This window comes from Microtus ochrogaster, chromosome 18 (assembly GCF_000317375.1).
Source record: "Microtus ochrogaster isolate Prairie Vole_2 chromosome 18, MicOch1.0, whole genome shotgun sequence".
Taxonomy (NCBI): Eukaryota; Metazoa; Chordata; class Mammalia; order Rodentia; family Cricetidae; genus Microtus; species Microtus ochrogaster.
Window position 1 is genome coordinate 64,060,390 of NC_022020.1, and position 27,322 is coordinate 64,087,711.

At 48.1% G+C, this 27,322-nt stretch overlaps 1 protein-coding gene across 2 annotated transcripts in view; it reads right to left on the reverse strand.

The window, feature by feature from the left end:
* Positions 1-13,081: 13,081 nt before the first annotated feature.
* Atp9b (ATPase phospholipid transporting 9B (putative)) overlaps positions 13,082-27,322 on the reverse strand; it is a 204,261-nt gene continuing 190,020 nt past the window's right edge. The window contains exons 27-31 of one of the 2 annotated variants that reach the window (XM_005356312.3): positions 26,779-26,887; positions 17,743-17,800; positions 16,356-16,559; positions 14,836-14,868; positions 13,082-14,256 (exon numbers count right to left, since the gene is read on the reverse strand). In XM_005356312.3, coding sequence (XP_005356369.1) covers positions 14,120-14,256; positions 14,836-14,868; positions 16,356-16,559; positions 17,743-17,800; positions 26,779-26,887 — 541 coding nt within the window. In that variant the 3' untranslated portion in view covers positions 13,082-14,119. The remainder of the gene's footprint in view (positions 14,257-14,835; positions 14,869-16,355; positions 16,560-17,742; positions 17,801-26,778; positions 26,888-27,322) is intronic. The other variant, XM_005356314.3, reaches the window with a different exon arrangement.

Consider the following 27,322-nt stretch of genomic DNA (forward strand, 5'->3'; position numbering starts at 1 on the left):
CCGTTCTTTTTTCATGCCAGCTCAGATGGATGGCGGAGGCCCTATTGTGAGACCATTTACAGCAGTAACTGGGTTACTGTGCCTTCCAGCTCTGGAGATCCCACTGGCTTCTGCTCTGCAGCGCCTTTTCTCTGCTGGTGGACTCTATTTAGAGTTCACCTTCTTTGGAGTTTGCTGGGATTTCCTCATGCTACCTCTTCATTAACCAAGCTTTCCTCCAGATCCGTGGGCTTAGTAACAGAGGAGAGTTTAAGGTTTTCGTATTCTTGTTTTGGTTAAATATAGCGCCCGATGATTCTTACGGACAATTTCTATCTTCTGTGTTTTGATGCGTACGGCTTGTGTTTCTTTGCACATCTCAGGAGTTGGAAACGAGCCAGTTTAGACGAGGCATTACAGAATCTCCACACTCTCCTACAACCCTGTGGCTAGCTTTAGGAATGGAATCTAATAGTTAGGAAGGGGGAGGGCAGGGGAGTGCGTAAGACCAGTCTGCAATATTTGCCATGCTCAGGCCTACTAGATAACCCTGATTAGCTCATTAATTGGTTAATAGGCTTATTGTCAGTGACCTAGGAAGCACCATTGTGAGGAACCACATCTGAGCCCCCCCCCAGCACTATCAGCCAGATACTGCTCCCTCGGGAGGCATGGCTGAGAGATTCCCACAGTCACCTGCCTGACGAGGTCTCAGAAGAGACCCTGTTCTCACAGACTTTATTCCCGTTATATACTTTTGACAGGCATTGGAGTGGGGTGTCATTTTCAGCAACCTTCTGGAGCATACATTGCTCCACCAATGAGCTATTACACTGTGTCTCCACTCTGGAGCCATGCTTGCTGCCACCCCGAGCTCAGGGAGGGTCCCCTCAGCATCGGCTTTCTCTGGTTCTCTCTGGACCACTAGTCCTCCTGAACTCCAGACTGCGTATTTTTCCTCCATGACTCCCTGGTCTCTCCAGAGTGACTTTAGGTGTGAGCGTCACCAAGTTCTGCTGCCTGTGACGTCAAACCCTCTGAGAGAAGACAACAGCTGTCTCTCCCAAGGAAGAGGTGAGCCAGAACAGGGATGAAGACAAACCTCGATCTAGACCACATCCCTCCTAGGAGCTGTGCACTTGGGTGTGAGAACCCTTCTTCAGTCCAATGGCTTTGCTGCCCCTCTCCTGGGCTGAGGTGACAAAGCCATGTATCCTCCCAGCATTCCACGCTGTGGAGCAGCCTGCCATTCGCTTGGCAGAGCAGCTCCCATCTTGGCAGACCAGAGCAGGCATTCAAACACAATGCGCCACTCTTCCACAGCAAAGCTAAGAAACTGAAGAAGCCAGTGGGGGAGGGGCTGTGCAGAGGCCACAGAGGCCCCCTCTCTCATTAAATCCCCACAGGGTTTCTCTCCACAGATGCTTCTTCATTTACTGTTTGCCCCTGGGCCCGTTTTAGGGACTTTGGGGTGTCTGTTCCTTTCCAGAGACTTTAAATAGGGGTTTAAAAGTAATTTTGCCAATTCCTTGGGGGATGGGTTAGCACAGCTCATCCGTCCTCCTGCTGCGAGCTGGTCTCCCACAGACTGTTCCTCATCTACCTGTAGTGCCATGCTAACAGGCTCTGCCTCACAGGGCAGCTGTGAAGGATGCATGGCCTCACTCTTGAGGAAGGACTTGACCCCTGGCACCTGGGCATGGGAGCTCATTAGTTATGGGGTCATAGAGAGGTGGCTAAGATGAAGCCACTGGAGTTCTCAACCCAGAACTTCTCATAAGAAGAGAGCGTGACCCACGTCAGACAAAGAGGAGAAAGCCAGAGCTGGGGGGGGCATTCTGCCAGCCAAGGGGTGCAGAGGATACTAGAAGTCCACCCAGGACCGGAAGAGGCAGAAACTCCCATCCTCCCCAGGTCTCAGGGAGGTTGGCCCCACTGATACCTTGATTTTGAACTTCTGACCTATCCATTTAAGGCTAGTCCCTGTGGTCCCTGGTACTGTCCCTTCAGGACATCAGTTACTGTGGCTTGGCCATGGCCTGAGTGATCCCCAGGGGCTCAGTGAAACTTCACCCCACTGAGTGGCATTAACAGGGTAGAGGAAGTGCATCGGGCCATGTTTAGAGGAGCCCTCTGACGACTGGGTGAGACCCCAGAACTGAACATCTGCTCCGTGTCTCTCCTTAGGAATTGCCCTGTGCTGCCTTGGAATTCTGCTAGACAGACACAGGACCATGGACTTCTAGAACTGTGAGCAGAAATGATCTTCCTTTCTTTCTAAAGTGGCCTACTTCACTGTGGTGGCTGTTCTTGGGTGTCGATGTGACTACATCTGGAATTAACAAAACCCAAGTGGCTGGGCACACCTGGGAGGGGTTTTTCTTAATTAAATCATTGAAAGTGGAAATACAGATTTTTTTTTTTTGACAGGGTCTCACTATGTAGCTCTGGCTGTCCTGGAACTTGCTGTATAGACCAGCCTGCCCTTGAATTTACAGAAAGCTCAGCCTGCCTTTGCCTCCTGAGTGCTGGGATTAAATGTATGTGCCACCATGGCCAGCAGGGAAGACCCACTTTTAATCTAGATCTTTTGAAGTGGGAAGAAGACCCACCTTTGACCTGAGCCACACCTTCTGCTGACAGCCTCTAATGAAGGACACAGAAGGAGGCCTGCTTCTTCGCTCAAGGGGAAATCCATTCCTCCACTGGCTTTCGAGTCTGTGTCTTCAGGATTCTGTCATATACTGATGACCCACGGACACGTCCAGCCTCTCAGACGGAACCACTGGATTCTTGGGCCCACCACGGGCAGACACCATTGTTGGATTAGCTGGACCACAGTCTGTAAACCATTCTAATAAATCCCCTTTATTCTCTAAGTTCTGCCCCTTCACAGAACATGACCAAAATTTGTATTAGTCAGGTTTCCCACTTCAAATGATTTAATTAAGAAAAAAGATTCCATCACAGGTGGACCCAACTGCTTAGGTTGTAGTTAATTCCAGATGTCCTCAAGTTAACAGCCAAAGCCAGCCATCATGCTCAGTATTTGAACACAGTGCCATAGCACACCACAGTCATATCCAGAATGCTACTTTCCTTCTTCTGGGGGGCGAGGGACCACCCCCTTCAGCTCTCTTTCAAAACACTACTGTGGAGAAAGTGGGTGACATTCTTTCTGGGCCAGTGCCCCAACAGGGACAGCAGCCAGGTCACTCCTGCCCAGTGCTGCATGCATGACCCATCCTATGATACTTGTTGGAGGAAGGTCCTAATTTGACATGGGTCATTGCCTGCCCACCTCTCACGACCTGCCCTGGCTTCAGGTGGGTGCCTGATAGAAACTAGCCACTCAGTGTTCTTCCCTACCACAGGCCGAAGGGTCTCAAGCTCCAGGCTACCCCAATTGAGGAAGCCACTTAACAGGAGACCCAGTCCAGGGTCAGAATCTGAGATCAGGCTGAGCCCTGCTCCAGCATCCATGGAAACCTGCCCCAGAACATCTCACCTTGTGGCAGAATCACTTCCTCTTTGGGCTCACTCCGGTCTGGTTCGGGATCCTCCTCCTAACATCTGATAGGAGCCTACAGAACCCAGAGCCATGGCTTAGGTACAGTAGCAACGAGATGTAGCTGGCCAGTATCTCCTCTTCCTTCGCATGCATCAAAAGAACAACTTTGGAGGGGTATCGGAAAGCACACACCCCTCCCACCAGGAAGGATGGAAATGGTGATGGACTGAGACACCGTCACAGCCCACTGTGTCCTCTGGGCCTCGCTGACATGCCGGGCAGGAGAAACACTCCCTTCAAGAAGATGTCTCTGGGAAAACTGGTGTGTAAGTGTGTACTGGGCAAGGCTACCGGCTCTTGCTGCAGGTTGGTTAAATTCATGTATTCTTCCTAGTAGGCTGCGGACAGATCTGTGTCTGCACCTGAAGGTGCCGCTGGCCAGGGCAGCAAAAGCAGCTGGAGGTTGGGGATGACCTCACCTGCTGCACCTAGGTTTGTTTGTAGGCAGTCTGATCTGACTTCTTTGCTCCACTCTGTAGGAGAAATGGCCATCATGAGAAGGCCTGTTTCTCCCTCTAGGCTGGCAGGGGTTCCTGGAGCCACTTCCTGTTTCTCCCTCTAGGCTGGCAGGGGTTCCTGGAGCCACTTCCTGTTTCTCCCTCTAGGCTGGCAGAGGCTCCTGGAGCCACTTCCTGTTTCTCCCTCTAGGCTGGCAGAGGCTCCTGGAGCCACTTCCTGTTTCTCCCTCTAGGCTGGCAGGGGCTGCTGGAGCCACTTCCTAGGGTTGCCCTGTGTTTGCAGGTCTGCTCCTTTCAAACTCATAGGGCCTTTTGTTTTGTTTTGTTTTAATAGCAAAATGTTTATAATGAGAAACACCCGTTTTCTGATGGCAGCATTGTAAGCGTCTTCAAACATTCGCTTTCCCGGACTATTTTAATTAAGCTGTAGCCCACGGTGAGCCACTTTGCCCCCAGCCCTAGGTAATGAGGCTGCGCTTTTTCTTTTCCTTCTCTAATATCAAATGACTGCCTTCATTTCTCATGGGTGGCAGTTTTCTCCACTGCAGAGCTTGTGGCTCCGGCTGCCCCAGGAGCTCCGCAGCCTGGCGAGACGCAGCTCCATCCACCCAGCGCAGGCCCAGCTTCCCAAACTATTTTTAAACTGTTTTGGTTCAATAAAGCTCTAAACAAGTTTTGCCAGGCACTTTTCCATTAATTTTTAAACTGGAGCAAACTGCAAGGGGAATTTAATCCATGTGTCTCTGCTTCATTTACACCCAACCCATCAAGAGGTTGTGTGGGGCCGTTTGATGTCCAAGAAGATGTGGGGCTTTTTATAAGTCTGTTCAGCTCTTTATTTCTTCTTGGAAACAGGAAGTGGCATCTTGCCAAAGTGTAAATGAACATAAGTCTCTCTGCAGTAAGGCTTTGAGTTACCAACATAGCATGCCCAGGCTGTCCCCTCTGAGCCTGGGGCTTTCCCCAGGGCTCAGACTCTATCCAGAAAGTCTTTTTTAAAGGAGTTTTACTTTTTCAAAACTGTTAAAAAAATAAACATAACATGAAATTGACTATTTTGAACCATTTAAAAAATGTTTTGGGTATGAATGTATACAGGCATTCCCATGCCATGCCATGCCGTGTGTGTGTGTGTGTGGGGGGGGGGTTACATCAAGTGTCCTGACCTTCCACCTGTCTCTTGATCATGGCTGCATGCTCCAAGCTTGCTGGCTCCCAAGCTTCTGGGGATTCTCCTGTCCACCACCTACCCAGCTTCAGGAATGCTGGGATCAAGGATGTGCCAAGCTCTGGGTCTGGGGATCTGAGCTCAGGCCCTCAGGTTTGTATGACAATAGCTTCCCACATCTCTCCTCAGCCCCAATGAAGCCCATTTTAAGTGTGTGTATTCCATGACGTGGTTCCACTTCTGCCTTTGGGATTTGTCTTCCCAAGCTGAGTTTGTCCCCATCTTGTCCATGCAGGATTCCCAGCACTTGACTGCTTTCTCAAAGATCTGGTACCCTGGGGGCTGGAGGGCTGGGGAGGAGGTGGTTTCTGGGGACTGGAGGGCTGGAGAGGTGGCTTCGCACTGGGGATGGGGGATTACCTCATACAGAGGAGCCAGTTTCTGTTTTCAGCATCTACCCTTAACTCTAGTTTCAGGGGATCCCAGTGCCCTCTTCGGACCTCTGCAGGCAACAGGCACCTACACAGCACACACTTACATGCAAGCAAAACACATCTTACACAGTATGTATGTATATATGTCTATAGTTTTTAATGGAACCTTTTCTTACCTGCCCTTCTTGTCAGGCTTGCTTCACGCAGCAAAGGCCCTTGAGTTCTACAATGTTACAGCACATGCCAGGGGCCCCCCTCCTTTTCAAAGGCTAAATAGAATGTCTGATTGGATTGCTTGCTTTCCGTTCCCCCCTCCCTCTCCCCGCTTCCTCCACCTCTCTCCCCCTCCATTCCTGCCTCTCCCTCACTCCTCCCCCTCCTTCCCTTACTCTCTTTCCCCTACCCTCCTCTTTCCTTTTCTTTCTTCCCCCTTTCCTCCTTATCTTTCCTTTCCTTTCTGAGGCCATATCTGGTTGTGTTGCCCAGGCTGTTCTGAACTCTTGGGCTCAGATGATCCTCCTGCCTCGGCTTCTCGAGCAGCAGTAGCCAGAGACACATGCCGCAGTGACCAGCTGACCTTCGAGCTCCTCTGCGTCTTGTCACATGCGTTTAATTTCTCTGCACCCTCTCCATACTGCCTACCACGCCTTGGACCCCACCAGTGGTGCCCGGTCACTTCTTAAGCACCTAGCGAGGGCTCTGGTCCTCAGGCCACTGTGTTCTCACATTTGGTCTTCACAGGAGGCCTGAGGACAGGCAGTGCAAACCTCTGCAGATTCAGTACTAATGCCCAGCCTAGATGAGGACAAGGGGCATGGGGCTGGGGCAGGTATCCTGGAGTTCTGGGGTTTGAAACCAGTAAGGACAGTAAGGACATGGCCAGTGACAGCAGCAGGTGGCACTGAAGGCTCTGCTTTTGCCTAACTGGAAAGAACCAGAGTCCCTTGGAGATCTTGGCTAATGAGTGAGCAAGCTGCCCACTAGGAAATGCATTTCCTTCATGGTTATGAAGTCCATCTTGCTACCAAGGACTTGTGTGGGCATGTGAGCTGTAGGCTCTGGAAATGGGATATGAGTCTCTTTTCTCAGAGCTGAGAACACTCAGGCTGGTGCATCTCAAGGGTGAGAGAGTGTGAGAGCCTGTAGGTGGTCTGTGGGGGGGGGTGTGGCAATAAGGGAGAAGCCAATCAGATCCTCAAGAGAGGCTAAGTTGGCCCTGGGGGGTATGGCAGACAGTTGCTGTGTTGTTTAGTGTTCAAGAGGTCCACAGGGCAGGATGTCAGCAGGCAGCCCAGGGAAGGGGTTCTCCTCAGTTTCAGTGTACTGTATCAGGAGACCTGTTAAGCCTCCCAAGATACCCCTCCCTCCCATTTCTGGCTCCCGGGCTCCCTGTCCCGATGTGTCTGGGTATTCTACAGCTTTATGCTTGCCCTCGGCATAGCCGCCTAACTCCTAGCTGAAGACTTAGCCCGCTCCCTCCTTGTCTCTAGCATGCCATCTAGCTCCACGCCAGCAGTTTGTTTCCTTGGTCCTAGGAAGCTCTGCAAGTATGAAATGAACATGAGGAGGTTTGTCTCGGGAAGTTTTGCGTGTGTGCTGTGAATTGAAGGGACAGGTCCTGGGAAGCTCTGCATGAGTGATACGAACACACCATTAGTCACCGAAATTAAGAAAACTAGCAGCGCTTTCTCCAGCAGACCTACAGCAGGTAATGTTAGCTCCACAACCTCGAGGGGCTACAAAGGACTCTTTACAGAAAGAGAGATACCAACAATTAACAGCACCCTGAGGACGTGGGAGCCAGATGCATAATTGAAAGGAAATGGTCCTGACCCAGGGTAATCTCCTGTGCAGAGCTTGACCTACATGTGAGGGGCCTTTAAGGCCTCACTCTCCCTCCTCCAAAGGGGAGTGGTACCCATGGCACCTTTTCCCTGGTGGGGGGTTTCTGGAAGACCTCAGACATTTGCCAGTGAGCTCCCTACTTGCAAAGCTTCCCACACAGATCTGTGTGCGCATCTAGGTTGAGGCCACAGTTCCCCCTGGGTCTGTAGGGAGCATACCAGCTGCTAGTGTGTTGAGCACAGTGCTATCTGGGCTGCAGGGGTAGGAAGCAGCCTGCAGCACAGAAACTCTGGAAGACTCAAAGTGTTACTAAAAGATGCCTGGCTCTTTTCTGTCTCGTGATGGGTTCTGAAAGATTCTGTCAATAATGCCGTGTTCAGGATCAGCATAACAAAAGGAAACCTTGGTCCCCCATCCGAGACCCGTGCCTCCATAGATAAACAGGACCTCCCAGATGACTGGCATCTTATGACATTCCCAGGCCCAGGTCCTGGGCGTATCTCTTAGATTTTTCCCACAAGAACCAGGCACTTGGAACTCAGACACTGGGGCTTCACTGCAGAGGGAAATAGGCTTCCCACTCAGGCAAAACCAGATACCATCTACACGCAAGTGTCTGTGAGCAGCATGTTCCCATCAGAACAACCCAGGACCCCATGAAGATGCGGGCCCAGAGGGAGTGCTCGTTCTGTCCATTAGCTGACTTAACCCGACCAAAGCCTGGGCGGCTAGAGCAACGTGGAAGCACCGTTTCTTGGGTTCTATTGCCCCCTCCTGGGATGATCTGGAATTACACCTATACTTGGCTGTGCCAATGCAGGCTGTGGGAGGCACAGCGGTGGGAGAAGGCATTCTATAACCTGGCGTCTACGTACTGCTAAAAGGCACCATGCGATGACACAGGTTGGTGCCCGTGCCTGACTGGAACCTAGAGCTGGAGTTTTCCCTCTAGGATCCTTCCCAGACAAACATCCCACTCGATCAAGTCACTGACCAATGCCCAAAGCTGAACAGATCATGTCCCATTGGGCCTTCTGCCAAGTCCTGTGGACACTTACAAGGAGATGAAGGGAGAATGCAGGGCTTGGCATGGTTGTGTAGTTGTGTTCATAGCCAGGTAGTTTTGATTTAGGAATGTGGAGGGCAGTCAGTCTTGCATGAGAAGGGTGGAGAGGCCAGAACTGACTAGATCCCGCGGAGGCCCAGGTTGGGAATACTTGAGGGCTGTGGGGTGCAGATCCAGCAGGGAGGACAAAGGTGCTTGTCTATGTCCAGCTCTTCCCCTCCCACCCCTTCAGGTCTCTATATGGGCCTGCATGTACTAGCAAGGGTGATTTAGGGGCCTACATGGATGCGGACCCGTGGCTTGAGAAGCAGTGTACTAGGCACAGCCAGGTTCACGTGTGTACCACTCTTGTGTGCAAGGTCTGGTCCCCTCACTCTGAGAAACCCCTTGAACTCCTCTGTGCCTCAGTTTCTGCAGCCCTTAATTATTGACACTGCACACTCCGAGCAGGCCTGCGGTGCTATGCTGTTTTCCTGACGCGTGAAGGCTTGCAAGGCCAGTTCTACCCTCAAGAGTGCCAGTGGCAGGAGGTGCCAGACTCCAAATGTGGTGGGAAAGAGGGTGCCAAGGACAAAGTCCTCGTGGGGTCCAGGAACATTCTGCAGGACAGCTCTGAGACTGGCAGGCTTCCCTCCTGGTGCCCACTGTGCCCTCTGCCATCCTGGGGAGTCCTGTTCCTTGGCAACACAAGGCTGGAAGCTTTGGCAGGCAGGCATTTCCTAAGACATAGGACTCCTGGCCCACAGGTTCTTCCCATCTGGGCTGGCTCACAGGGACTGGCCCACAAGGGAGCTGTCTGCAAAGCTATGCATCTCTGCCACTCTCATGTCTGCTCACAGCCGACTGGTCTTACCAACTGGCTTTCCTTCCAGAAAAACTAAAGGGCTCTGCAGGGCTACAGCCTAGGACTGAGCTCACTTCCTATGCTCGGGCCAGGGTCTGACCACTGACCAGATGACCACTCAGCAGAAGATCTCTCAGTCCTCAGCAGATCTTTGTTGCTTTTAAAACTTTTTACTTTGAATACAGATTCATAGGAAACTTTAATTTGTGGGGAAGAACCCCGCCACTGTCTACCATGTACAGTAAGGACCAGAAATGGTGGGGTACAGAGCTGCTACTGCCTGCCACAGGATGTTGGGAGGCCCACCTTGCAAGCCCCAAGAATGCCACTAGTGTCCCTCCAAAGGCTCACGTGTGGTTTCCAGGAGGTGGTGCCTGAGGGAACTGTGAGGCTCAGTCAGAGATGGGGCCTAGAGGGAGGCCACTAGGGTGTGCCCAGAAGGAAGGGGACACGGCAATCCTGGTCCCTTGCTGTGTCTCCCTGCCTCCTGTCCACTTCAAGAGCGCAGCTTTGGTCTAACACTCCCTGGTGAGTTTCTGCTCCAGCAGACCATGGGCCGACTGCTGAGTTTTCTCATGTTCTCAGGCATGTTTTCACACGAGTGTGCTGCAGTCTCATCGACCGAACCCAAGCACGGGAATCTGGTCTCTTCTCAGCACGTGGGGCAGATAGATGGAGCTCAGCTCATCTTCAGAGCTGGCTTTTGGGATTACTGCCTCCAGTGTCAACCTTTCTTTGCTGACATTCATCATTTTTCTTCTTTCTGTTTAAGTGCACTTTGCTGTTTTCCCTAGATTCCCCAAAATGAAGCCTTGATTTTAGACTTCCCCTCTCATGTAAGCATTTAAACCTGCAAGTCCCTCAAGCATGGCTTTAACTGCATCTCTCAAATCCTGACATTTCCACTTCATTGAAAGCAATGTAGAATTTCTCTAACCATCCCCTTCCACCTTCTTTAGAAGTAGGCCATTTGATTCTGGATTTGTGAAACGGCCTTGTTATGCCCTTGAGTTTATAATCCTCCTGCCTCAGTCTTCCACATGTTGGAATTGCAGCCACGTGTCAAGCATGTCTACTTGATTCTGGCTTTGAGCTTCTTTGGGGCCGTTACTGAGTCAGCACACGGCCACTCTGCTGTGTTTTCTGCAGCGGGCTGGGCACCCAGCTAGTGTGATGGGCTGACATCACCACCTTGATTTCTCTCTCCTTCCAGATTTGCTACTACCAACAGAGGTAAAGATGCCAGTCACAGAGGTGGGGAGATGCGTTAGCGGCAACAGCACGTGCTATGTAAGCAAGACCTTAGTTTAAGACCCTAACACCTACTTACATATTTAGGTGTGGTTGTTTGCACCTGTAACCCCAGCACCGTGAGGCAGATGGGAGGATCCTGGGACACGCTGGCTACCAACCTAGCCCCAGGCTAAGTGAGAGACCTGGTCTCAAGGGAATAAGGCAGTGAGTAATGGAACAGGCCTCCTGATATCCCCTCGGGCCTCCACGTGTGCATGTGTATGCATACCTGCACACACAAGTGCATGCACCACCCACCCTGTATGTACACAGAGACAAAAACCTTTAAAAACTAAAGAAACCAGCTCTGCTGAGGAGGGCAACTGGCCTGCCGAGACCAGAGTGTTCTTTCACATATCCACTTCACCTTAGCGCAATTTCCACCAAGTGCTCTCTTTGTCCTAAGGGATACTTTTTTTTTTTTTTTTCGAGACAGGGTTTCTCTGTGGCTTTGGAGCCTGTCCTGGAACTAGCTCTTGTAGACCAGGCTGGCCTCGAACTCACAGAGATCCGCCTGCCTCTGCCTCCCGAGTGCTGGGATTAAAGGTGTGCGCCACCACCGCCCGGCCTAAGGGATACTTTTATATGCAGTTAATGGTGAATGATATTGCTATGGCCACTGGCTTCCTGATACCTCCTGGTAGCACACTGCAGCTGCCCCATCCGTCTGCTTTCAGCCCACTCTTGTCTCGGTACAGAATGTTGCTAGTTTTGCTTTTTGCCCAGCTGGATCACCTGTCTTTTGACTAAGGCCTCTGGTATACTCATCATGCCAGGATGCTGTCCATGAGGACGGGTCTTCAGGCCGGCCTCCCTCGGAGGTGGAGCAGCACTTGGCCTCTTGGCTACTCTGAGCACCACGGGAAGGAGCCTGGGGCCGTTTTAACAATGTCATGGTTCTGTGGGAACACAGTGAGGCCAGAAGGAAAAGCCTGGTGGTCCTAGGCTGAAATGTTACGTGGTCATCAAAGCTCATCCAGCCACCCACCCATCTATGTCCATCTGTTCATCCATTCATCTGTCCACCTGTCTATCTGCTTACTCATTTATTCACCTGCTGGAGCGCCCAGCCATCCATTGATCCATCCACCCACCTGCTATCTATACGCCAGCCCATTTATCTATCCAGTTGCCCACTGTCCAGTTGCTCATTCTCCCTCTGTTCGCCCACCATGCCCGCCTCACTGTCCTTTCCCGAGCCACCCTTACGCTCGGCTCCACTGTTCTGTACTCTGACTCCATCTGCTCCTCTGATCCCAGAGCTGTTTCCTTCTTGGAGTGAATGGATCTTTTCTGGTCTTGGCTCAACTCTGTCTTTCCAGGGAGTCTCTCCACTTGCTATCTGTCCTGCTAGCTCCCTTACATCTACACTTTCCTGTGTAACGAGCAAGACCATGTCTGTCACATGCCTTTGTGTACTGGAGGAACTTGTGAAAGTTTCCTGCCTTAGAGCTTCCAATGGGGAGGGAGGTGGAGACCAGGGCCCTTTCTTTGCACAAGGCAGAGGAGCAGGCCTGCAGAAGTCCTGTGAGGGCTAGACAGTGCTCATCAGCAGGCAAGCCTGTCCAGGAGAACTTCTGGAGCCGACATAGCTCCAGAATTTAAAACTACACTCAGCGAGGTTGTCTTAGAAGCCAGGAGAAACACACAGCGCTGCTCCTCAAGGTGCCTCTTTCCCTGACACTTGAAGAGCTACTTTGCAGGCCTGAGCTAGATCAGGTCAAACAATCCTTTATTAAGCAGTCATTTTCTTCAGTCCAGCCAAGGAGCAATGCTACACAGCCTTCTGAGTCACTGTGTGCCAGGCATCTGCTCAGGGCTTCCTCCCGCCGCCGCCTCATCTGACCCGGACAGCAGCACCCTGAGGGGGAGATTATGTTCACTTCATGGAGGAGCAACCACATAGGCTTCCCACAGTCTCTAACTAGGACTTCGTGCATCTCAGCCTCTGAAGATACAAAGGCCAACTACTTCTCCTTCTCTGTATCCCATTGCTGTGTGGAAGCTGCTGAGCCCCAGAGACTCACGGTGCTATTCTCCAAGGCTGCCTGCAACTCTTTACTGCCTTCTGGTCTAGCTTCCCGTGTGAGCTCTATTTCAAAACAGCACACACAGTGAGTGATCTGCAGTCAGTTCACACCCTGACCTAAGCAATGTGCCTGCCCTCGCCTCGTGGCCCCCTGGCATTGCTGTGAATCCAACACCCTTAATTCCCACTGCATCAGTGAAGTCCAGTCAGATAGGTTGGTCAGTGGCCTCTGGACTCCCTCTTTCAACAAAGAGAACCAGCCTGTGAACTGACAACAAACAGTGACACCTTGTGGGGAATGTCAGAAACAGCTTTTCCTGACGGCAGTTCTGGAAATACTTAAATACCCAGAAGGTTCCTTACTAATAACAAAGGCGGTCAAGTCAAAAGGCACTATAGGGACAAATGAAGCTTTATTTACGCCACAGAGTTTCTCTCTGAAAAGCAGCACTCACAGAAGCCTGGGGCGGGTCCTACACAGACCCACAGCCTGTGAGGGGGACGTCCTCAGTGTTCTGCTCACGCAGCTTGTCCTCCCCCAAGGAATTCAGGGTCTTAGGGCCTACATCTGAGGGAAGTCAAGCTGAAGAGCACAGGCACATACAAAAAAACTAGTGCAAAGGAGACTCCCACAGCCTGCCGCACAGTGGGGAGAGCTAAGGTCACAAGGCCCACTGTGTGTGTGGCAGACACACACTGCACAGTGCAGAGCTGCACGCACACAATGCATGGGGCGAAGTGAGCCCAGCATGCCCCTAGGGAACTCCCACCAGCCCTCAGTGCGCCTTCGACAGAGGATCTGCCATCACAAGCTCAGAGTGCTGAGGTAAAGCCATGTCGTCTAGGAACCCCTACTCAGAAAGCAAAGCATTGTGGTGCTGTGAGTTGCACAGGACAGCTGAGTTCTACGTAAACGGTTTTGAATATGGTTTCATGGTATAAAAACCTATCGGCTAACAGCAGTGCCTCAAGGAACGGTTTACATTCATAGCTGCAACGGAATTAGGATACCAGAAGTGTCACTGCTTGGCCACTTGGGCTTGTTATGTGTGTGGTGTCCAGTGAAAAGCAAAACTGTGTCTGAAGAGGAGTGTGCCAGTGTCAGGATGGACGAGCAGGTCCACTGTCTGCTGTGGCGCGGTGGCATGTGCAGGCATGGCACCTCCAGTCTGAGCAGCAATGGCTTTCTACAGTACACCATCAAAGGAAGGAGCCGCGTGAGGGGACACTGCAGAAATTAGCTTTCGGTGCTCAGGAACTAAATCCTGCCCAGCCGTGCTGAAGCAATCACTTCCTTTCAGTAGCTGTTCACGCTGCTACAGTACAGATACCGGGAGGAGAGCCGGGGGAACTCAGCCCTCAAGCCCACCAGCAGGGCCAGTCCCTCACGCTGCCCAGCGCAGGAGTATCTCTACCTGGCCTCATGCCATATTCAGGAGGACAGCTTGGAGTAGCTGGGAGGGGACAGCTTCCGCTTCAAGTACTTGAGCACGTAGAGTGGAAGGCAGCTGACCACAGTGATGGCTGACACTTTCCACAAGAAGGTCACGGTTGTGATGAAGGCAACATCTGTCGGGAGGAGAGAGAGAGATTGAGAGCTGCACAGGAGCTCCCAGCCCAGACTGAGCCCCTCAAGATCCCCAGAGTCATGGGCTCCACCGGGGCCATGCACACAGGTCTGCCTTGACCTTGACCTGTCCAACTCGTGCTTCTCTCTGCACAGGGAGCAAGCACATCCTGGCACTGGGAAGGCCTGGAGCTGGCTAACAGGGCAGACGGCACTTTCAGCATGATTTACAGAGGACATAGCTCGCTTGTGGTTACAAGGCCACCAAAGTCCTCATGGCAAGACAGGTGGGAAAGCCTCACTTGTGCTGAGGGGTCCACAAACCCTGTCAACGCCGGGATAAGAGGGTCCGCTCACTGGAGTAACAGACTCACGCAGGGCCTGGAGCTCAGCGCCCAGTCTCTAGCTGGCACCTACAGCAAGGAGCACACTGTGCCACTCAGGGAGGGTTCGCGAGGGCTCAGTGGGTGAGGAGTGCTAAGTCAGAGGAAAACTGGCTTTCAAGAATTAGCCTGCCGTGCCAAACCAATGCTTTTTTGCTAAAAGTCTGTACTCTGGAAGGGAATAATAACTTTACCTACCTAAGAAAGCGCCAAAAGATACTCTGCCTATACCTGTGCCGAGAGAAAACATGGAAAAAGCAGATGAAGGAAGAAGGAAAGAGGCTCAGGCGTTTTCAGTGGTTAGTTAGCTACTTACCGGAGAAATGCATTAAAAAGCAGTAGAATGTTAGCAGGAAATGCACTTGTGCTGGGAGTTTCAACTTGCATTTCATTGCCTGTTGCCACATAATCTTTTAAGGAGAATGGCAATTTAATAATTACATCACTGCAATATGGAAGCAAATGCCCAGACATCCCCTGGATCTGTGCTAGAACCCTGCCACACCTGATGGTCATTTGAAAGCCCTTTCTTATACGTCAAGTGCAATGTGGACTTCAGGCTGATCCATTCCCACCTGTGTCACTCCACCAGCTCTAAAGACTGACGGCCTACAGCGAGTGAACTCACCACTGTGGCTCTGATCTACCACCTAGAGGGCTTTGTTATTCAGGTGGGTGACTAACTTGTATGGACAACTGCTCATGAAGGCAGCTGTTGCCGCTGTCATGGGTGTGGAGAACACACACAAGAGGGACACATACAGCCTTCTCCTTTCTGAAGTCTGGAGCTTTTCTTTTTGGAGCAGGAAGCACTCTGCTTGACTTTCAGGCAGCTACAAGAAAGCACAGCATGGGTGCATGGAGCATGCGTACTCTCTGAAGTCTGGGAAGCTGGGCCTTTCTATACTGACAGATGCACAAGGAGTATCTTTTCCTTCGGCCGTGATTTTATACATCTTGGGAAAGAAGCAGACATGGTATCATTAGGTACAATGACCATGCTGAGGCGACCTGGCTTCTGCCGTTCTCAGCCTCTGGCTGGGGAGGAAGAGTGATGAAACCTAGCAGAGCAGAGTGGAGTGGGCCAGGTGAGGGCGGAGCAGTGCTAACGGACATGGGAGCCATTGGGAATGTTGAGGGCACACAAGTGTAGATACAGATGGGCAACTCCTCAGGAGACAGTGCTTTTCACTTAGGATCTCTTTTCTGAGAGCACAGGGCTCAGGGTATCCCCATAGTCCCAAGGTCACCTGGTAAGTCACTGTGAGCTGGGGCTGGGGCTAGCACAAAGAATGTGTTAGAAGCAACAGGCCCTGGACTCCAAGTCAGGGAGGTGCTGGTGAAGACCCCTAGTCACATGGTGAGGAGCCTGGCTGCCTGCTGGGCTGCTATGACTTCTGCAGACAGCAGAAGGAAGTACAACACATGTGGTCCCCCCACCTCTCCACAAGTGGCTGCCTTGAAGCGCTCATCAGCTTCCACCATGAAAACATCAATAGCACAGTTCTTTTAGGGAAAATGATTGCAAGCAAACATACACAGGACTGTGAAGGTCTTAATTTTATAAATCACTATATGATTTTTATCTTTCCATAAAAACAAACTTCTGTGTTGTGAAACTTTCTGCTTTGGGACTTGTCTATAATATAAGCTGTTGAAGAGATAACAACAAAAGGTTAATTCGTCACAGATAATGAATCAAAGCTCCAAGCACTTACCAAAATACTCATTTAAAAAAGCAAGTGAGGCGACATAGCAGCCCAGACTGAGAAACTCGGCCACAACCATGAGCCAGTGCCATGTCCTGATGGTCAGAGCCACCATGAGCAGCTCAGTCAGGATCAGTGCCGTGAAGGAGATGGCCATGACATGGACAAACTCTGCCTCAAAGAGCACCAGTGCCCCGAACATGAGGATGCCACCTGGAAGGGAGCACAGGAATGGTTGGCTTACACACATGTTACAGGGACCAGGAGCACAGCCACTGCTGGTGAGGATGGACAGGCCAGTCTTGCAGATCTGCCAGAAGCCAACTTCACAGTATGTCTTACATGAGCTCTCTGATCGGGCAGCTAGTGATGCTAGGACAATCCTTCCTTCCCAGGAACTCTAGCAGACAGCCACTGTGCAGCACAATATAAAAAGTACTTACAGAGTTTTCTTATTGGCTGACACACAATAGTTAAAAAGTATCAGTCTGGGGCTTGTGAATGCAGCTAAGTAGGTAGAGTACCTGCTTTGTATAAAGGGGGACATGGGTTTGACCCTTAGCATCACACAAACTGGGCACGGTGATAGACAACTGTAATCCCAGCACTTAGAAGATGGAAATAGAAGGATCAAGAGTTTAAGACCATGATGTGGGAGTGTCATATATCAATCTGTTGATTTCATTGGATAAGTAATAAACAAACTGCTTGGGCTCATAGCTTAGAACATAGGTGGGTGGAGTAAACAGAACAGAATGCTGGGAGGAAGAGGAAATGAGCTCAGACTCGACAGCTCTGCTGTCTGGAGCAGAGACGCCATGTTCCCGGCTCCTGGGTAGACGCGGGTATAGCTCTGCTCTCTGAGACACAAGCGATGAAGCTCCGACCTAGGATGGACGTATGCTAGAATCTTCCCAGTAAGACTGGTGCTCACAGATTATTAGAGATGGGTTGATCGGGATATCAGAATTAGCCAGTAAGGGCTAGAGCTAAAGGGCCAAGCAGTGTTCAAATGAATACAGTTTCCGTGTAATTATTTCGGGTAAAGCTAGCCTTGGGGGCAGCGGGGTGCTGGGGACGCAGCCCCGCCGCTCCTATTTCAACAAGACCAGTCTCAGCTACATAATGAGTTTGCCTGAATCTACCATGGGCTACAAGAGACCTTATCTCTAAAATTCAAAACCTTCAAAATCAAACCAAAATCAAAAGCTCTCCCCAGAATATCAATGCACACATCCCCACGCTGGAATATCAATCTACAAGAGAAACAGAGAAACAAACTTAACTGCTGAAGAAATTTAAACCATTGAAATTTAATTTGCAGGCAAAAATAGAACACAGTATTGCTAACACACATATTCTCTCTCTGGTCTGGTGAAATCAGGAGCCATCTTACCTTGGTAAATGCTGATCAAAACCCAAATGAGGAAGGTCTTGAAGGAAAGGGACCGGCCCTAGGGTGGACAGTGGAACGGTTAGTTAGGAGAGCAGAGTAGCGTGCCTGACTATACAGTCCCAAGGGCAGGGGCCCACCCATATGCTGTCCTAAGCCTGACAAAGGGGACCTCAGCCTGGGTGGGCATCATGGTGTGTACAGAATGCCTGTGGTTGGTTGGAGTTTTATATGCCTTCTCTCATGTGTGGAATTCTTAAGCCACAGCCATGTCTTTGGATTTCTAGTAACCCAGAAGCTGGTATCTACAGACAAACCTTTAACTGAACTAATAGATAAAGACTGTAATAAAAATATTTTCCCTCTACTTTGTTACTTTTTAGAAATAATTATTTACTTCTCAGTTTTCTCTGGACTCCCCCACCCCAAAGTAGAAACAGTGAAGGCATTTCAGTTATGACTTGTCCCAACTGGAGTAAGAATTTCTGATTTGGTAATCCTTTCAGGAAAACCTTCCACATTGTAAGTCCAGCACAGACAGATGAAATGGTTTCCTGTATACTCTGCCTTACCATTCAGACTAAGCACAGGCTCCCAGCATGGTCCAGAGACAAGAGATGCTGTCTAGTCCCCTGCACTGAATCTCACAGCTTAAGATATTCCAATACAAGGAAGGACTGTCAAGGACTCAATGCTAGGCCCATCAGGTGACATATGCCAGAGTAGGATGACTGTGAGCCTCTATGTGGAGCCAGCTGCACAGGTCCTTCAGCTCCTTCTTGCATGCCTCTGGCATCCTGTGATGTCACTGACTCAGATTCCAATGTTCTACATTAATACACCCTTTCGCCCCATCTCCACTCCCTAGGAGAGGGTTCTTGTAGGAGATGTGGGTATAAGTGCGTACAAGGAAAGGTGGACACTCCAGGGATGCAGGACAGCAATAACACACCACAGCCTAGAACCGCAATGGACTGGAGCATGGTGGGAACTTCTAGTGGTCAAAGTATAAAGATGTGTTGCCACAGGGCTGAAGAGACAGCTTGGTAGTTAAGGAAGCTCAGTGCCCCTCCAGCACAAGGCAGTGCAGAGCCACCTGGAGCTCCAGTTCCAGAGGACATGAACACAGGCGGGCCTCTGTGGGCACCTGCACAGATGTGGTGAGCACACATGCATGCAGGTACATGTGCATACTCTAATTCCAGTTATACTGTAACTGCAAACAATAGCTACACTTCCATTTAAGCAATTCCTTGGTTACAAGTGTCTATCAGGGAAGATGCTGACTGAGCCCCAATCCTCACTACAGATGACATAAGAAGAAATCAACTCTACCGTACTTGATTAAAGTTAATACTGATTTTCAAAAGCAGAGAACTTTAGCAGGTTTCTCTAGCACCTATTTTCCAAGGGCACTTCTCTTGTCAGACACTAGCATGTTTGGTCTCTGGTCATAAAACTCATCTGTAATTAAGCATGTGACTAATTTTACTTCAGGAATTTAAAAGGAAATTTAACTTTAATGTTTAGTATAAGTAAAGAGATGTACTCAATAGCCAGATTTTCTGAAATGCACGGAGACTGAGAGAAAATGATCAATTTAGATGTTGGAAGTTAATGAGGACTTTGTGCCATGTGTCTTGTTAAGGCTGCAAACATATCAGGGCATGTATGATGACTACTGACTACAGAGGCCACAGATTAGTAAGTCTGGACTAATAAAATGGGTATAAAACCATCAATAAGTAATCAGAGGAAATGTGCATAAGGCTCGTGTTCCCTGATGTAGATGCTTCCAAACAGATCCGTGGGAGAAAGAATCCCACTCTGTGGCACAAATCTATCAGCCACTGAAGCAGCTCAGTCCTATGGACTGCAGGCTGCTTAGAAGGCTGCTCTTCCTGCTCCTCTAACTGACAGGGACTCTGTCCATGTGGTAGACACGTCAGAATCACACAGGCTCTGGACAGACGTCCAGGTCAGCCTTGCCTAGCACACACCTCCTGTTTTATCCTCAGTTCCTGACTAAATCTGCATGCCTCAGTTTCCTTCTCTTTGAAATGCAGTTAATGGCATGCATCTCAGGTCAAGGAAACTATGAATGATAGCATATTCAATTGGTATTACCATTGATATTTCTCTAATTAAACATTACACACTTTAAATGTAGATGAACCAAAAATGTAATAAAAAATAATTTTACAAAAGGGTTAATTAACCCCAAGATGGGTAAAATCATGAAAATGAAAGCACAAAATGTCACTGGGTATAGAATGCATGTGTAGCTCAGTGACATGTGTTTATGACATACAAGTGGACTGGAATCATGCTGTAACCATGCAGGTTACAGGTGTGCAACTGATGTGCACATATGATTATACATGACTTTATTTCCTATCAGAAACAACAAAACGACTGCTCCTCTTATATTCCCAAGGTTGAAATGAGGAGGCAGGGTCTATAGTATAAATATCATAGAGGCAACTAAAAAAATAAAAAAATAGAATAGAAACTGAAGAACAAATCAGTTTGTCTGATGCACATGGTGATGTCACAGAAAGACCTGTTAGCTAACTGGTAATATTTTTGAACAGGTAAGACCCGAAAACAGACTGTGCAATCTGATATGTGGCCGACTGCTCTTGGTCAGTCTGCATCTAGGCCAGGTCAGGGCTGGCAGAGTGAGGAACAATTGCTCTGTATCCCCACAGGAGCGGTGGCAGCAGAGGACAGTTGCCACCGACTCTTCAGCCTGGCCAGGGGCTTACTTTGCCCACAGCAACTCAGTAACCACTGGTCCTAAATCAGCAAGGAACCCTTATTATTATTATTGAGACAGCCTTGCTGTGTAGCACTGGCTGGACTAGTACAGCAAGGCTATCTCATTTTTTTTTTTTTAAAAGACTCTCTCGCTTGCACTTGGCTGGTATCTTTGGAAGACCCGGATCCTTGACAAATAGTGGAATGATGGTGAGGTGGCAGTGAGACCAGGACATGGATGTCTCTGACAGCAAATGTTCTTAATTATACCTAGGGACGTTAATGGAAAACTACTGACATCCAACTTGGGCATCCAAGACGGTACCCCTGTACCAAGATATCACCCCAGGTGATATCTCCTGGGGTTCCACTGTTAAACTGCTGCTGTAGGTATTCCCAAACCTTCTTGGGAATATACGTTCAGCCCAAGAAATGCCCCATATAGTTGTTTCACTTAGTTGTTAGCACCCTTGGGGTTCCTAGTGGTTCCTGGCCTCCTTCACATTAGCACAGGAACTCTTCCTTAAGGAGGAATTTCCCCTTTTACGATAGTGTGGCCCTAGTAAGATTGCTGTGCTTCTTGTCTCCTGGAGGGAACTCTTTCTGGCTGAGCCCCACGTTAGTTCAACACCATCATCCTCACTGACTTCAGCAGGTGTCTGGTGCCACATGGTGCTTCAGCTTGGCTTCCATTCTCTGTGCATAATCTGGAATCTACTCTTCCGTTAGGGCCCAACTCCACTGGCTAAAAAACACTGTGGATTCTTTGACTAGAGTATGGCCCCAGATGTGCTCACAGTTACTGGCTCCAGGTCAACATCAGGGCTAAGCCATACTCATACACATTCGCACTCTGCAATGTGTCTTTCTGTTCATCTGCAACAAAACCAGTCCCAACTGACGCTGATGACCAAGCCAGCCCTGAACTCCTGTGTCTCATCTGTTTAGAAGGCTCTTCTCACTAGGCACTCATTCGCACGTGTTTCCTGCACACTAAGGACACACAAGAGTCTCCTGTTAGAAGTACATTTACACACAGGGACTGTGGGTTGTACAGTCCTTCCTATTTCTGGCCTTTCAGTGGATGAGAGGTACTCCATAAATCTGATGGAGATTTATCTGCTACTACCTAGATTCCATCATTCCAATATCTGTTCTGCTGTGTACACATCTGAAGGGGCTGACCAGCATAGTGAGGTATCCATAACACAGTGGCAGACACAAACCCCCTGAGATCATCCCACCCCACAAAGTTTTGTCAAACACTGATCTGCTCTTGCCCTCTGGTTCTGTCCTCTCCAGATTCTAGGGGGAGGGATCAAAGCAATGCAGAGTTGAGTTTTGCTTGGCAAAACACTGATCAGATCCACCTGTGATGCATACTGTATGAGTGACCTGCTTTCCCTTCTTCTGCACAACACTTCACATCACACAGCAGCACCATCACAGCTATCCTGCAGTCACTGGAACAACAGTCCACCACAGCTATCCTGCAGTCACTGGAACAACAGTCCACCACAGCTATCCTGCAGTCACTGGAATGCTTATCTACTCCCTGCTCCAGGAACAGCTGGCTGCTTCTAGCTCTTGGCGACTATGACAAAGCTAGCACAAACTTCCTGTTCCTCACCAGCTTAAGATGAGACACAGGAGTTCAAAGTACAGGGAACTTTGACATTTCTTTTCTTTTTTTTAAAGTCTATTTTTAAACAAAAATCTAATTACATCACTTCCCCCTTTCCTTTCCCCCTTCCAAACTCCCTTACTTCTTCTCAAATGGATGGCCTTTTTCTTTGAATGTGTGTGTGTGTGTGTGTGTGTGTGTATACTGCATATGAATATGTGTATATAAATATATAGATACAAACTGCTGAGTCCATTTGGGTGGCTTGGTTATGATTGCAGAGCTAATCATCTTATATTGAATAACCAATTAGAGAGGAGAGAGGAATTCTCCTTCTCCCAGCATTCGTTAGTGGCCCGCAGCTCTTACTCTAGGGGTGGGGCTGCACGGCTTTCCCCTTGTTTGGTACTGTCATTGCTCAGGTCTTGTTTAAGCAGTCATATTGTTGAGCTATCATGGGTGGTGCTTCCTTGTCATTTCTACAAGACAATCTCATAGCTGACTTTCTAGTCTTCAGGTTCTTATGATCTTTCCATTTTCTCTTCTGAGATGTCCCTGAACCTTAGGTGCAGGAGCAGTGTTTAGATGTGTCTGCTGGGGGTGGGCTCTCCATGATCTGTGATTTTTGACTAGTTTAGCTTTCTGTGATGCTCTCTGGGTGACAGGCACAGTTATTTGTGGGTGTATAGGCCTTAGAATGAAGTTGTGAATTATGCTGCTTTAGCACACCCCTTTCCATCTTAAAAATCTTTCAGAGGTGTGTCATAGTTCCAATGCATGTGTTTTGCATACTTTATCAGTAATATTTAAGTGCTCTGTTTGTTTATATTAATAAAATGATATTAATTTTTGGTCTAACTATTGTTAGTATATTAGAAATCACATATTTTTATCTTTTTTTGAAATTTCAACATAATTATGGCACCTAAAAAAGAAATCAAAAATTTTTTTCTTTGTAAAATTCTGTGCCTTTAACTTTTGGTTTTATTTAGCATTACTTTAAAAATTATACAAGGACACATATACAGATTTTTAAAAGATAGAATCATTTTGAGAATATTCTACAGGAAAGAAGAAATGGTAGACAGCTGCAGGGTTCTTATGAAAGGCCATTTGTAATTACTTACAACTGTTTAAAAAACAATTATTTCTGCCATTAATCAATGATGTAAAACTGTGACTCGTGAGCCAAACTCACAGCCAAGCAGAGACACCTCAAGTATGGGCTGTCTCAGCTGGCGGAATCACCTCTGTAGCCTGTTTTCACACTCACTTTTAGCTCTCTAAGAGTGTGTCCACCCAGGACATGGAGGAACTTGCAGGGCTGGGGAGGTCCCAGGCACATCAATTTCCTGTGGAGATTGAGTGACCTCAAGAGAAGCAATGCTTAACAGTTCAGAGCATAAACTGGATTTTAAAAGAACAAGAAATAGTTCAGTTATAAATACATTCTTTTCTGTATGGAAAGGAAACTGGTATTTTTTGAGAATGAAGGAAATGGTGTCCCTTCATGTAGTTGACTGCTTTACTCTCTCATTCATTTAACAACCATTTAATGAACAGATACTATCGCCATCTCTATCGCCAAGGCCTAAACCACACCTGGTGACATATAAGAAGGGGCAGGTACGGTTTAGGCTGAGAAACAGACCAACAAATGTTTAGGCCCACAGTTAGCAGATCTGATTAGAACAGTACAGTGGATCTGGAATGCATGCACTGTTTATACCCTTGACTAATAGAAAACAGTGTGTGCTGGTTTGAAAGAGAATAGGCCCAAAGATTCTAATTTGAATACTTGGTCCCTAGTTAGTGGAGCAGTTCTGTGAACAGTTAAGAGATGTGGCCTTGTTGGGGGGGAAAAAATCTGTCACCTGGGGTGGGCTTTGAGATTTAAAAAGCCCATGCCGGGCCCAAACTCTCACTCTCTGCCTCTTACTTGTGGATCATGTGTGTGCTCTCAGCTACTGTTCCAGCGCCATGTCTGCTCACTTGCTGCCATGCTCCCTGCCATGCTGGTCACGGACTGTCCCTCTAAACTGTAAGCAAGCCCCCAATTAAATGCTGTCTTTAATAAGTTGCCTTGGTCATGGTGTCTATTCATGACAACAGAAGGGTGACTAAGTCACAGGTATTTGTTGCAAAGAACACAGTACCTCCTTTGGTTGCTTTGACTTTGGATGAGCAACTGAAAATATCTGGATAAATCAGCGGTGGGCAACTGCTAGAAATGCTTATTTCAAGCTGCTGTCCTCTGCTACCACCCTGGCATTTACCACAAAATATGTTTTTTCTTTTCTTTTCCGGCTGCTAAAATGTAGGCTCATCAGAAGCATGTCCTTCAATTATAGTAGGTGCCTCCTACATGGGCACATGGTGTCACATCTCTGGTTCCATGATTATTAAAGGATGGAAAGAGCTGTCATGTGGGTGTCTTGCCAAAGTGTTCAGAAGAAATGAAAAGCTTCAAAATGGTTCTTCCAATTAAGACAAGACAGTTCAACTTAATCCAATTACTATGATTTTGTTTTTGAAGGATTTGAAGTATACCAGATGTGTAATGTACATCTACAAAGATAGAAACTACAGCTTTCTGGATCACAGGAAAAGAGAACTTAGAGAAAATGGGAAGCTGAATTGTTAAAATAATGCAGGCATCATTCTGGGATGTTGAGACATTCTAAATTCTGTACAAAGATGGAGACTTCACCTGGATGAAATGCAACCCAGCTCAGACTGCACAAGAAACTCCTTGAGTTTATATGGTGAGAACTAATGATGCATACATAGAGACAATGAGCTATTGAGACACTTGTGACCTTATCCATAGTTTTGTTACTAGATAATTTGGGTGCCTGTAATGATACAAGGACTAAATTGCTACAAGTGGTAAAAGCCATGTTTCCTCTAATGCCCATGGAAGACTGTGCTTGCCCATTACTTCACTGTTGCTATTGAGAATCCTAAACCTGCCAGAGAGTGTCATAGCTGAGCAACACGACCTACAGTGTCCTAGCGAGTGTCACAGCTGAGCAACACGACCTACAGTGTCCTAGCGAGTGTCACAGCTGAGCAACACAATCTACAGCGCCCTATTGAGTGCCAGAGCTGAGCAACATGACCTACAGTGTCCAATTCTAAGGGATGCAGACTGCCTAGATGTAAGAAGGGTGGGGTTAGGGGGGATGGGATGTCTAAAGTTGTATCAAGAGCTGGTTTCTGCTTTTCTTTTGTTAATCAAACATTTGCAGAATATCTGGAGATAAGCAAATGAGCGAGCTACTAAAACTAACCATTTGCAATAAATTCCTACAGTTTTTGTTCCTACGGCCATATTCTGATCCTAGTCTCACTTTAGAATTTTAGATTCAAAGTGTTCCTTTTATGGTTGTAATATGTAAAAATTTGGGAAATCTCTTCTGGTAGCTACAACTACATTATCATCATGACAATAGTTGATGTTTATGTTATTTTATGCTATAAAGACAAAAATTTATTTAACCTGAAAACAGAATTATATGGATACTTTATAGCTCTTTTAAGAGGCTTTAAGTTTTATAAATTTAGTAATTATAATACCATTAAATCTCTAAAGTAAGGCGACTTTACCTAACACCTATCTGGTGAGGTGATGGTCAGCAGAACTAGTCTAGTCTGTTAGTAAGCAGTCAGCTGAACTACATACAGTCTAGTCTGTTAGTTAGCTATCAACTAGATTACAGTCTAGGGAGTTGGTTGGCAGTCAGCTGGACTACAGTCTAGTCCATTAGTTAGCAGTTAGCTAGGCAACATCCTAATCTGCTAATGGTCGGTTGGACCAGCAACTAATTCTTTGAACACCCAATCTATTTCCTTCTTCACTATATCATATGGATACTGCCTTAAATTGGAGTTGTTTTCTGGTTTAGGAAAAGCTAGCCATGTAGAAAATCCTGAATTTTTAAGAATTTGTATGTGCAGGGCTCAGCTATTCCTCTATTCTTGTCTTCTTGGTTTTTATCTTTAAAAATATGCTTCGATGTAATACATGGCCAACTTCAAACCTCTTTAGGAACAGTTTATTCTTAGGAGTGCTGTTCCCAGCTGAGTGGGGCCTCTTCATGGTGGCAGCTTTAGTCTTTGCAGGTCAGACCACACTCTGCACTATCTCCACAGAACAGCGTATGTCTCCAGGACAGAGACATACACGAACCACTTTCAAGGTGCAATTCTGAAACTCACAACTAGAGACCCAGGAATGCACAGGAAATCCTGAGTCACGGACTCTAGGGATCTGCAGCTGGAGAGGGCTGCATTCTGCACGGAGCAAAGGAGGCCAGCCTCTCACATGGGGACAGTGCTAGGCAGGCTGAGCCACAGCTAGAGAAGGTCCTTTGTAAGACTCAAGGCACAGGTTTGGATGACTTTGCTAAATTTACAAAAGCTAACAAATGGTTTAGAACACTCACTAACCTCTTATGTGCAACATCACATGACTATTACAGTGAGTTGAAAATTGTTTCCTAAAAACGATACTTCAAAATGTTTTCTAATGCTTGCTACATGCCATACAGTTCTTACGCTATCCAGGACAGAGGCCGTCTCTATTGTGCTGGAATACACAAAGGCCAGCCCTGATGTGTTCTCACTGGGTGAGACTGGCATTGGGGTCTTACCTTGGTGAGGTCCTTGTAGAGCTCTGGGTAGAGAATTGCCATTTCTGGCTTCACATCTTGGTCCAACACTAAGGAGAACACTGGGAACATAGTGTAGATAGTTGCATACCTAGAAAAGCAAGAAGACCACATTGAGTTAGCCTGGTGAATGTCTGCGACAAAACTGTGACAACGTTTCTAGACTCAGAGGTAGGTCAGTCTCAAAACCCAGAAAACACAATCTTATAAAAACAAACCTAAACCCCCAAGGTGGCACCAATTTAGATTCTTCCTGAGTCTGGTTCCAGAGCCCAGCACAGGGTTGTCATATAAATCACAGACTCTTACAGAGAGAGGCATCCATTTAATGTAAGAGTTTTCTTATTAAACTTATTTTTTGAGACAGGGTTCTCACAGCCAAGGAAAGACTGAAACTTCCTAGGAAGCCACGGTGGGCCTTGAACTTGGGATCCTCCTGCCTCAGCCTCCTGAGAGCTAGGATTACACAGTATTGGACCACAGGTCTAGTCTTCTTATTAAACTTTGAATGATCCTTGCAGACATA